Here is a 12423-nt window from a genome sequence, read left to right on the forward strand (position 1 = left end):
GGGGAAACCAATAGAGGCAGAGCAAAAGGGGTTGGGTGAGAAAGAGGGGAGAGATAAAAGGTAAACTAGAGGGGCAAGAGAGAGGAAGGGGTGAAAGCTAGGGAGAGAGAGCAACTGGAGAATAAAAGGACGAGAGAATAAGGGGGAGTAGAGTGTAAGGGGAAAACTGGAATTTGGAAGCGCAATAGAACAGAGTATAATGGGAAATATGAAAAAGGGAGCAAGTGGAATACAGTGTTAAAGAAGCAGCACAAAGGGGAATAAAGAAGGATACAGAACAATGGGAGAGCAGGAAGAGGGTGGCACCAGGAGAGGTATTAATAAGAAGAAAATGAAGAGAAAGAGTAAAAGAGGAATAAGCAAAGACTAGGAAAGAGCAACAAGTAGAAATCAAGGAGATGTAATACATGCAAACAAACAAATAAAGGCAAAGCATGCAGAAATGCAAGGGAACGTAAAGAGAAACTAGTACTGACTTACCCTGAGGGTATTCAGAGCAAATGCTGGTTGCTTAAATCCATTGAAGAACTGTTGGGAAGTTCTATTGCTTTCTGCCAAGAGTGTCCCAGCTACGTACTGACAGACCTTCAACCAACAAACAAACAAAAATTGAACCATCAAGCAAAGAAGACAAAATTCACCCCAGAAAATTAATTTGGTTTGCACAGTTTAAGCTGTGACCTCAACAGGAATTTTATCTGTCATGGCTGGAATAGTGTATGAGGAGGTAACTCCACAGCAAGTGGTTCTTTTGGGCAGGGCTTTCCAGTTTGCAACCAAATGCTTTCATGGAGAGTCCGGTACTTTTTGTCCCTAATACTCCTCAGGTAGTTAAGCAATACCAAACAATGGCGAGCAGCAATGACAGCTTCTCAACTGAACGAGGACTCCCTAAACTTTCAGTGGAGCTTTCACTGAGCAAGTGTCCCTCCACAAAGGTGAGTTCTACTTAGACCTGTGTATCACCAACCACACCCATAGAGTTCCTACACGGCGGCCCCAAAAATATATGCAAAGCAATGATTCTTTGAAATCCCACAGATGCAGTTTTGCTGTGTTGTAATGACTATGAAGTTTGAGGACCATGAACTCACTGAATGCTGGCAAAGCAGAGAGGATTAGGCTCTGCCAGTCTTGGAGACACAGAGGTGCATTCTAGGTGAAAAGATACCCTCTGTGGTTGAAATTAGCCCTTAAATCCGATAAACATGTACATGAAGTCCGGATTATGTGGGCTAAGATGGTGCAATCGTAATGGGGGCCTCAGAGTGCTGAACCAGGGGATAGTGGTGCTTTTAAATTGACTCAGAGACCAGAAATAATTTTGACCTCTGGAGAGGTAAGTGGTTAGTGAAAGGCCCCCTGGGGTTGAAGGGAGGTGTTAAATCCCCATGCTGGAGAAGCCTTTTCGTTGCGCAAGACAACTGGACTGAAAGCCCTTGTACGGTGGATGCACATGGACAGCACTATGGGCTGTACCAATGTGAGTACATGCTCTAAAGCAGTCTGTAGGTCCTCAAGACAGCGGGTGAATGTGTTAACCATCAAAAGCGGCAGGAGGAGGTTCGGCCATATACAAGGCCTAGTGTATCTGATAGAGTGGGCAAAATATAATTATGGTCTTATGTTCAGAAAAACAACCAAACAGGGGAATAAACTTTTACTTTGTTGTGGCACCAAGGGGGAACTTGTTGGAACTACAGGTCTTGTTACGGGATATCCTCAAAGGGTGATCGAAATGGGCAGGCCGAGATATGAGATGACCGAAGCTGAAAAGTGCTCGGACACAGAGGGTGGATTGGGCCGCCCTGTGGAGCATAGCTTACAGCCTGTGCCACTTCAAAGTAAACTTGTCATAATTTTCGAGACAATTTCGGAACTCAGAGAGGGCCTCAAACTGAAAAGTGACACACTGGTCTTGGTCGTGGGGTTGCCTTGGGCAGATCATTGCAAACTGTTCGCTAGAGTGAAGCCTGCAGAGGATTCACCCCACTTGCACTTCTAAATAACAACAGATCGCAGATCTTACAGAGAAAGTTCACCTGTTACAATACAGGGCAGGAGACGCACAGGGTTGAAACTCCATAATAATATGTGGTTGGTTGGCCTACCAGAGAGGGTGGAGGATTCCGACATGCTTGCCTATCTCAAAAACTGGATGCAAGCTGAATGGCACCCCAAGCCCTAACTTAATTTTTCAGGCTTCAACAGGAGCATATAGTGCTCACTCTGAGAATGCTCTCCATGACCACCTCACCACGAATCCCCCTAGACTGGTGGTGACCAGGCTCTTCCATTACCAGGCTAGGGACATTACCCTGAAAAAAGCTCACTCAGACGGCCCCTTTAACATCGAGAACAGGTCTGGGTCAATGTTGCCAGACTATACGGCAGCAGGACAATATAAATGGGTGTTGGACCTGCGATGGGCAAGCCCAGCACAAAGGGGGTAGCTTGGCTCAAGTGACAAGGCAAGTGAAGGCTGTAGTGTTAAGCCGGCTCTGACCCAATAATAACTCCTTGTACATCCACACCAAAAAGAAGGACACCACACCACTGCTGTAGAAAAATACGATTCCTTTATATAAAAGTTCTTTGTTGTAAATAGGGTTGACTGGGAAAGCACATATACATTTCTTTTGGTCATACAGTTCTGGTAATAAATAGTATTTAATAAATAGAATAACTTCAGGGATGAGTATCACAATAAATATCAGAATAAATATCAGGATAAATATCAGAATAAATATCAGAATAAATATTGGTTCATTTAAATAAACAACCACATGTTTCTTCTGGTATCGCTGCCACCAATTAAATACTTTAGAATCATTACATGTGCAATACGCTTCAAATGGGAAAGATAACTCTTACAGTTTATGCTGTTTTCAATGACCGGGTATACGGCTTCTCTGAGCACAAAATAAGGTTTGGGACTCTTTAATAATCACTCAGGGCGTATGCGCGTATATCTAAAAGGCAAGGAAACACAGTAAATACATCATTTGCACTCGGCGGTCACCGGGATAGGATCTCTGCTTTGCCGGTGAAGTCTATGCGCGCCTACGGGCTTTAGCACCACTTGAGCACAGGCGGCACCAGTTCAAAGTCTTTAGACTGACGAACGGGCTGCCGGAGAGGTCACACAACCTTCGCGCACAGTCAAATGAATGCCGGTTCACAGTTCCTTCACAACGCTGCATTCACTATGAAGAAACGGGCCCACCTCACATCGGCTGCAATCAAAATATGATTCAGTCGGGCACAGCACTTTTCTCGTTAGCGACGGGGCTCTCAGGGGCTCCACGGACCTCCCTCCGACTTCCGCATACAGGGTGGTTCCCGCCCACAGCTACAGCTCCCGGGTCACCGGGGAGTGGCAGAGATGCTAGTCCCGCCCAACGAAGGCCGGCCTTTCCCCGCCCCGGCGCACCACCTCACCTTCAATCTGCGCAGGAAGCGCTCTACGCTGGTGGGGCTCGGAGACGTCCGAGCTCCCCTCTAGAGGCACCTGTCGCAAAGGGGGCACAGCTGGCGATCGCGGTCGCGGCGAACTTGCTCTCGCCTCGCGACTCGATAAATCGATCACAGTTCACCACCGGGGGGGGGGCGGGGAGGCACACGAATCTGGCCACAGTCTTTTGGGGGCAATGAGGTACTCGCTGGGCAGGCGCTGTAGGCGCTAGATCACTTCTCACGTAGCTGACTGGAACGCCAGTCAGACACAACGCCAGCAACCCTTTGCTGCTCTACCGCCTGCGCTACCAGCCACCTCAGGGGTCAACAGGGCAGGTGTCAATCTGGTGTCAAGTCTGGAATCTCTTAATCTCCTTCTCTAGTCTGAACAATCTTCATCTAAAATGGCCGCCAGGGACTGGGCCTTATATAGCCAGTGCCCTGGGGTACTGGCACGAGCCAGAAGGTTCTAGAACCTTCTCTGGCTGTGACAATAATAAGGCACTCTTGAGGGGTATTTAGGACACTCACAGCCACCGTACTGGGGTTCTAGAGCAGCCATTTTGTGTACCTGAGGAAAACAAAGGAATTCCTGTCAGAAATGCGCGCCAAACAAAGGGCGCCAAAACCTCAAAAGGCCAGGGTTCATGAAGGCTCCAATGGGAGTCACTTCACATGAGGAAAAAGGGTGTCCACCATTTTAGGTTCATTTATACAGGTTGACAACCCCAGTTTGTAATGCCACAGGTTTGGGCCAGGCGCCTTGTAAATAGGTGCCACAAACCTTGTGAGCAACTGGGCGTCAAGGAACATCTAACCCCATGAGACAACACATAAAAAGTCCTGGTAGACAAATAAAAAGCGACAAATTTTGGAAGGTACAGGGGAACAAAAGAAATCATAGTGGTGAGGGGACTCTCAGAAGCAGACGGGTCTAACACGCGTCCCCCCCAGCTGAAAGGGGGGAGAGCTACCCAACCCCTTGGGAGTCCTCAACACTAAGGCGGAAATACCTGGAGAGACCGTCTGCATTGGCGTGGTCAACTCCGGGCCGGTGTTCCACCTGAAAGTCCATTCCCTGTAGGGAGATAGACCACCTCAACAGTTTGGGATTTTCCCCCTTCATTTGCATGAGCCAACGAAGGGGTCGGTGGTCTGTCTGAACAAGGAAGTGTGAACCAAACAAATATGGTCGCAGCTTCTTCAGTGCCCAGACCACCGCAAAGGCTTCCCGCTCGATGGTACTCCACCTCTGTTCCCGGGGAAGCAGTCTCCGTGACAGAACGACCACGGGTTGATCCAGACCCTCTTCATTGAGTTGCGATAGCACCGCCCCAATGCCAATGTCGGATGCATCTGTCTGGACAATGAACTCTTTTGAAAAATCTGGAGCCTTCAGGACTGGAGCTTTACACAATGCTTGTTTCAGAGTGTCGAAGGCTCGCTGGCAAGCCTCCGTCCAAATGACTCTCCTGGGTTGCTTTTTGGCCGTGAGTTCTGTAAGGGGTGCCACGATAGTGCCATACCCCTTCACGAATCGTCTGTAGTAACCTGTGAGGCCCAGGAAGGCTCGGACCTCAGTCTGGGTCTTGGGGGGTTTCCAGGCCATGATTGCCTCAATCTTCGCCTGAAGGGGCTGCACCGTTCCCCGGCCCACCAAGTGTCCTAAGTACACTACCGACCCCTGTCCAATCTGACATTTGCTGGCCTTGATCGTCAAGCCAGCCCGTTCCAGGGCCTGGAGAACGGCTTGCAAGTGCTGCAAATGATCCTCCCAGCTGCTACTGAAGACAGCTATGTCATCCAAGTAAGCAGCAGAGAATGACTCCATCCCGGTGAGGATCGTGTTCACCAGCCGCTGAAAAGAGGCAGGAGCGTTCTTGAGCCCAAAGGGCATGACGCAAAACTGGTAGTGTCCATCAGGTGTGGAGAAGGCTGACCTTTCCTTGGCTCCATTAGACATGGGAATCTGCCAGTACCCTGCAGTGAGGTCAATGGTACTGAGATATTGGGCAGCTCCCAACCGGTCAATCAATTCATCCGCCCGAGGGATCGGATGAGCATCCGTTTTGGTTACCGAATTTAGTCCTCGGTAGTCCACACAGAATCTCAATTCTGGTGTGGTGCCAGGTGGGGCAGCTTTAGGAACTAACACCACCGGGCTAGACCAAGGGCTACTTGAAGGTTCGATGACTCCTAGCTCCAGCATCTTAGCTACTTCGCTTTGGATACTGGCCTTCACCTTGTCAGACAGCCAGTAAGACTTTGACTTTACAGGTGGGCTGTCCCCTGTGTCCACGTCATGGGTACACAAGTGGGTCTTACCCGGGACAAGGGAGAACAGAGGAGCGAATGACCCCAAGACCTGGCGACATTCCTCCTGCTGCTCAGGAGTCAGGGTTGGCGAGAGTTTCACTCCCTCCACTGACCCATCCTTTTCTTGAGACGCAAAAAGGTCGGGGAGAGGCTCCGTGTCCTCTTCCTCCGATCCGTCAGTCACCATAACCAACATGACTTCGGGCCTCTCGTAGTGGGGCTTGAGGCGATTGGCATGTAACACCCGATGCGGATGCCGAGGGGTCTTTACGTCCACCAGATAAGTAGACTTGCCCTTCTTCTCCAATACCTCATAGGGGCCTGTCCAACGGTCCTGGAGGGCACTCAGCTCTCCAGGCTCCATCACCCACACCTTCTGGCCAGGCTCCAACTCCACTGGGTGAGCATTGTGGTCATAGCACGCTTTCATGACTGCCTGACTAGCTTCCAAGTTGTCAGAAGCTTGCTTCCACAACTTAGCCATTTGGCTTCGGAAGGCCAGCATGTAGCTCACCACATCCTGGGGAACTTTCCGGGGAGATTTTTCCCAGGAGTCCCTCACCAGGCTGAGAGGTCCACGTACAGGTAAATGTAATGTAATGTAAATTGATACTTGTATAGCGCACTACTCACCCGCAAGGGTCTCAAGGCGCTTGTACGAATACCGCTGTGGAACCCATCCTGGCTTTCCCTGTGAGGTGTCCACTCCTGGGCACCCCCAAGGTGGAGGCCAGGCATCCTTAGCGTTGTGGGGGCCGTTGTGGAGATTAAGCAAGCTATTGCCCAGAGTTGCAGAGTGGGACTCCATGATTGGAATAGGCACCGAGGCGAGAATTATCAGGCCCGTGAAATTTTTGAGCCCAAGACCCGCCGAGGCGGGGAATTGAACCCTGGTCCCGGGCTAGACCTCTGCATCAGGGTCTGCCGCTCTAACCATTGAGCCACACTTCTCCACAGGGTGCCCGTACAAAAGCTCGAAGGGGCTGAAGCCCACTCCCTTTTGCGGCACTTCCCTGTAGGAAAAGAGCAAACAGGGAAGGAGGACGTCCCATTTCCTCCGCAGGCTTTCGGGTAGACTTCTGATCATACCCTTCAAGGTTTGGTTGAACCTTTCCACAAGACCATTGGTCTGTGGGTGATAAGGAGTGGTGAACCTGTAAGTCACTCCACACTCCTTCCACATGGCCCGCATATATGCTGACAGGAAGTTGGTCCCCCTGTCAGACACACCTTCCTTGGGGAATCCCACTCGGGTAAAGATCCCCCTCAGGGCCTTGGCCACTACTGGTGCAGTAATGGTTCTCAGAGGAATTGCCTCTGGATACCTTGTGGCGTGATCCACCAGGACCAGGATAAACCTGTGACCGGATGATGTAGGTGGATCTAGGGGCCCAGCAATGTCGATGCCCACCCTTTCAAAGGGGGTGCCAACGACGGGAAGTGGTTCCAGGGGAGCCTTCAGCTTCGTCCCTGTTTTCCCACTGGCTTGGCATGACACGCACGACCGACAGTATGTGTCGGACGCCACCCTCATTCGAGGCCAATAAAAGTGGGGGACAAGCCGGGCAAAGGTCTTGTCCTGACCCAAGTGTCCTGCCAAGGGAATCTCATGGGCCAACTCTAATAGGAAGGCTCGGTAACACTGTGGGACTACCAGGGCCCGTGACAATCCGTGCACTGACGCCCTGGGTTCACTGTAGAGGAGACCATCCTCCCAGTAAACACGATAGTTCCCAGACTCGTTACCTGCTGCCTGGGCTTCAGCCTGTTGCCTCAGACCCTCGAGGGTGGGACATTCCCTTTGTCCCTTGCTCAGTTCCTCCCTGGATGGTCCTCCTTCCACTCGCCACTCAGCGGGGATAGGCAAGTCCTCCAACGGAACCATGTCCTCCTCCGCGGACTCCGGGTCCACCTCCACAGGTGGCCTATCCGTCTCACGGGGCATGGAAATCGAGGCAGGCTCCTCCTGTCCTCGAAATGTTCCCTCATCAGCAGCTGGGTGGGCCATTGTTCCAGGCTCCAACCCACGCGACTTCTCCTCCCGAGCAGCCGCAGACCTGGTACTCACACAGGCCCAATCAGGTGTACCCAGCATCTCAGTATGAGTCCGGTATTCCACCTCCTTCCAAGCATTGTGCTCCATATCATTGCCCAGCAGACAATCGACTGGCACGGCGGGGCTTACGGCAACTCGATGTGAACCTGCAACCCCTCCCCACTCAAAGGGAACCTCGGCCACAGGATAGTGGCCCATTCTGCCGTCAGCCATCGCGGCTGGATGAAGTACGCCTGGAATCACCTGCTCTGAGGACACCAGATGACTCCTTACCATAGTCATACTGGCTCCTGTATCTCTCAGAGCTTCCCCTCTATGGCCATTGATGGTGACCCATTGCCCATACTTGGTAGTATTTGAGGGCACCTGGATCTTTGGAACCACCTCCCGATCACCCAGGCACACTAAGGTAACACCCGCCCACTCCCCCCCCCTTAACTAAGGGCATCTCCTCCCCGAGCGCTACACTAGCGACTCCCGGGGCCTTTCCTCCAGTGGGAGAGGGTGGTGTCTTTGGGCATTTCACGTCTCCCTTATAATGTCCAATACCACCGCACTCATAGCAATGGATAACCCTTGGATGCTGACTCTGGCCAGGATTAGGGTTCTTCTGCGGGTTAGCCTTAGAAGTGGAGAAGAAACTTTTCCCCTTAAAGGCATTTTGGGGGCCTTTGGAGAACTCCTGCTTCTTGTTATCTCCCCCCTCTTTCTTCTGGGGAGCGCCCTGTCCGGACTTCTGAGAATCTCCTCCCGTCCCCTTCGTGGACACTCGGGTACTTGCCCAAATGTCCGCCTCCTCAGCAAGCTTACGGGGGCAAGTAAGTTTGCTTTCTACCAGGTGTTGCCTCAGCTCGGGAAAACATTTCTCGAGTAGATGTTCCTTGAGTATCAGGTCGTACAACCCTCGATAGTCCTCCACCTCATTACCTTGTACCCACCCATCCAGGGCTTTCTTAGCAAAATCCAGGAAGTCAACCCAATTCTGTGAGCTCAGCTTGTGGCTGCCCCTAAACCTTTGCCGGTATTTCTCGGGGGTCAACCCAAACTTCCTGATGAGCGCCACCTTCATGGCGGGGTAATTAACCTGTTCCTTCCGGTCTAGGGCCAATAGGGCATCCCTACCTGTCGGAGGCATGTACCGGTATAATCCACCACCCCAATGCTTCTCATGGATCCCATGGGCTCTTAAGGAGACCTCATAGGCTGCCAGCCACTTGGCTATGTTGTCTCCAGCGGTATAACTGGCGACTACGTCCTTGGGTAAATGGGGCCTGGGCTCCCTGGCAAATTCCTTTGACTCGACACCCTTCGGAGTGATGTTAGGGGCCTGGAATTCGAGTTCTCGTAGCTTGAACTCGTGTTCCATCCTTTTCCTTTCCATCTCCAGCTTGGACTCATGTTCCAACCTCCTCCCCTCCCTCCTTTCTTCCAACTCCATTTTTGCTATTTCCCACCTTAACAGTCTTTCCTCTCTCCTGTCAGCTAACTCGGTTTCTGACAACCCTCTCGATGACACACTGCTGCCCTCCCGTGAGGTTGCCTTGGGGCTGATTGACATCTCACCCACCCCCGGGGGACATTCCGCAGTCCTATCAATGACAGTACCTCTGTCCGATTCCTCCTCCTCCACCGTTCCCTCCGTGTGTGCTTCCACCCATGCTCGCAGACTAGTACGGAGCTCCTCTCTTTTGGCCCCTCGCCTGACAAACACTCCCCTCTCCTGACAGAAATCCTTGAGCTGTGCCACAGTATAGGTCTCCAGCTCTGACATTTCGAATTCCATCTGGTCAGTGAAAAGTGTGGACAACCACCCCGAAGTAGGTGACCAGGATAAGAACTTTGAGGGTCACTTCCACCCACCTCCAGGAAAGAATTTGGAAAAAAACAAAACGTTGAATTGGAGGGCCGCTAGGAGAAAACTCCGGGTGTGCACCTGTGGTGCACACTGAATTATTATGGGGTTCAAAACAAGCACGGCTCGCAATCCCACCGCTGAGCACCAATTTTATGTTGGACCTGCGATGGGCAAGCCCAGCACAAAGCGGGTAGCTTGGCTCAAGTGACAAGGCAAGTGAAGGCTGTAGTGTTAAGCTGGCTCTGACCCAATAATAACTCCTTGTACATCCACACCAAAAAGAAGGACACCACACCACTGCTGTAGAAAAATACGATCCCTTTATATAAAAGTTCTTTGTTGTAAATAGGGTTGACTGGGAAAGCACATATACATTTCTTTTGGTCATACAGTTCTGGTAATAAATAGTATTTAATAAATAGAATAACTTCAGGGATGAGTATCACAATAAATATCAGAATAAATATCAGGATAAATATCAGAATAAATATCAGAATAAATATTGGTTCATTTAAATAAACAACCACATGTTTCTTCTGGTATCGCTGCCACCAATTAAATACTTTAGAATCATTACATGTGCAATACGCTTCAAATGGGAAAGATAACTCTTACAGTTTATGCTGTTTTCAATGACCGGGTATACGGCTTCTCTGAGCACAAAATAAGGTTTGGGACTCTTTAATAATCACTCAGGGCGTATGCGCGTATATCTAAAAGGCAAGGAAACACAGTAAATACATCATTTGCACTCGGCGGTCACCGGGATAGGATCTCTGCTTTGCCGGTGAAGTCTATGCGCGCCTACGGGCTTTAGCACCACTTGAGCACAGGCGGCACCAGTTCAAAGTCTTTAGACTGACGAACGGGCTGCTGGAGAGGTCACACAACCTTCGCGCACAGTCAAATGAATGCCGGTTCACAGTTCCTTCACAACGCTGCATTCACTATGAAGAAACGGGCCCACCTCACATCGGCTGCAATCAAAATACGATTCAGTCGGGCACAGCACTTCTCTCGTTAGCGACGGGGCTCTCAGGGGCTCCACGGACCTCCCTCCGACTTCCGCATACAGGGTGGTTCCCGCCCACAGCTACAGCTCCCGGGTCACTGGGGAGTGGCAGAGACGCTAGTCCCGCCCAACGAAGGCCGGCCTTTCCCCGCCCCGGCGCACCACCTCACCTTCAATCTGCGCAGGAAGCGCTCTACGCTGGTGGGGCTCGGAGACGTCCGAGCTCCCCTCTAGAGGCACCTGTCGCGAAGGGGGTACAGCTGACGATCGCGGTCGCGGCGAACTTGCTCTCGCCTCGCGACTCGATAAATCGATCACAGTTCACCACCGGGGGGGCGGGGAGGCACACGAATCTGGCCACAGTCTTTTGGGGGCAATGAGGTACGCGCTGGGCAGGCGCTGTAGGCGCTAGATCACTTCTCACGTAGCTGACTGGAACGCCAGTCAGACACAACGCCAGCAACCCTTTGCTGCTCTACTGCCTGACCTACCAGACACCTCAGGGGTCAACAGGGCAGGTGTCAATCTGGTGTCAAGTCTGGAATCTCTTAATCTCCTTCTCTAGTCTGAACAATCTTCATCTAAAATGGCCGCCAGGGACTGGGCCTTATATAGCCAGTGCCCTGGGGTACTGGCACGAGCCAGAAAGTTCTAGAACCTTCTCTGGCTGTGACAATGACAAGGCACTCTTGAGGGGTATTTAGGACACTTACAGCCACCGTACTGGGGTTCTAGAGCAGCCATTTTGTGTACCTGAGGAAAACAAAGGAATTCCTGTCAGAAATGCGCGCCAAGCAAAGGGCGCCAAAACCTCAAAAGGCCAGGGTTCATGAAGGCTCCAATGGGAGTCACTTCACATGAGGAAAAAGGGTGTCCACCATTTTAGGTTCTTTTAGGTTCATTTATACAGGTTGACAACCCCAGTTTGTAATGCCACAGGTTTGGGCCAGGCGCCTTGTAAATAGGTGCCACAAACCTTGTGAGCAACTGGGCGTCAAGGAACATCTAACCCCATGAGACAACACATAAAAAGTCCTGGTAGACAAATAAAAAGCGACACATTTTGGAAGGTACAGGGGAACAAAAGAAATCATAGTGGTGAGGGGACTCTCAGAAGCAGACGGGTCTAACAATGGGCCTCTTTTCTGGAGGTCAAAAGAGCAGTGAGAGAAGAGAACGATTGACGATAAATAAGACTGTTTTAAAAATTAAGAATGGTGGATCAACCCCCATAGTGTCTAAAATGCTCCATAGCTTCTGATGGTTAACACAGTCAAAGGCTGAACTCAAATCAGCAAAGCACAAAGATAAGTTGCCCCTTTTAGCCTGTAAATATTTTCCTAACAGTAAGTTTAAATTCAAACACTGTTCGATGATTCCCACACCTTTGCGGAAGCCATACTGTAATTCTGAAATTATACCATTTTTCTCCGCCCAAAGCTGGAGGCGGTTTAAGACCACACGCCCAGCGTCATTTGCAAAAGAATCCAATAATGATATTGGTCTGTAGCAGGACGGGTCGTCACGATTACCCTTCTTATAAATAGGGACAAGTATCGACTCCGTCCAGGTAGCTGTAAATCCCAGGGTAAACAAGCTTTTAAGACCAGGGCTAACAGAGGTCCCCATAGCAGTGGGTTTGAATTAAATAAGTCCACTGGTATGCTATCGGGACCCGGGGCTTTACCCCCCACACTTACATTAATAGCCAGGGTCACATTCTGGGCA

At 50.8% G+C, this 12423-nt stretch overlaps 1 protein-coding gene across 4 annotated transcripts in view; it reads right to left on the reverse strand.

Annotated features, from left to right (window-relative positions):
• STK36 (serine/threonine kinase 36) overlaps window positions 1-12423 on the reverse strand; it is a 272812-nt gene that overhangs the window by 66893 nt on the left and 193496 nt on the right. For all 4 annotated transcript variants that reach the window (XM_078652681.1, XM_078652680.1, XM_078652678.1 and 1 more), the window contains exon 16: window positions 481-585. In XM_078652681.1, the coding sequence (XP_078508807.1) occupies window positions 481-585 (105 nt within the window). The remainder of the gene's footprint in view (window positions 1-480; window positions 586-12423) is intronic.

The sequence above is a fragment of the Lissotriton helveticus genome, chromosome 7, assembly GCF_964261635.1.
Source record: "Lissotriton helveticus chromosome 7, aLisHel1.1, whole genome shotgun sequence".
Lineage (NCBI taxonomy): Eukaryota > Metazoa > Chordata > Amphibia > Caudata > Salamandridae > Lissotriton > Lissotriton helveticus.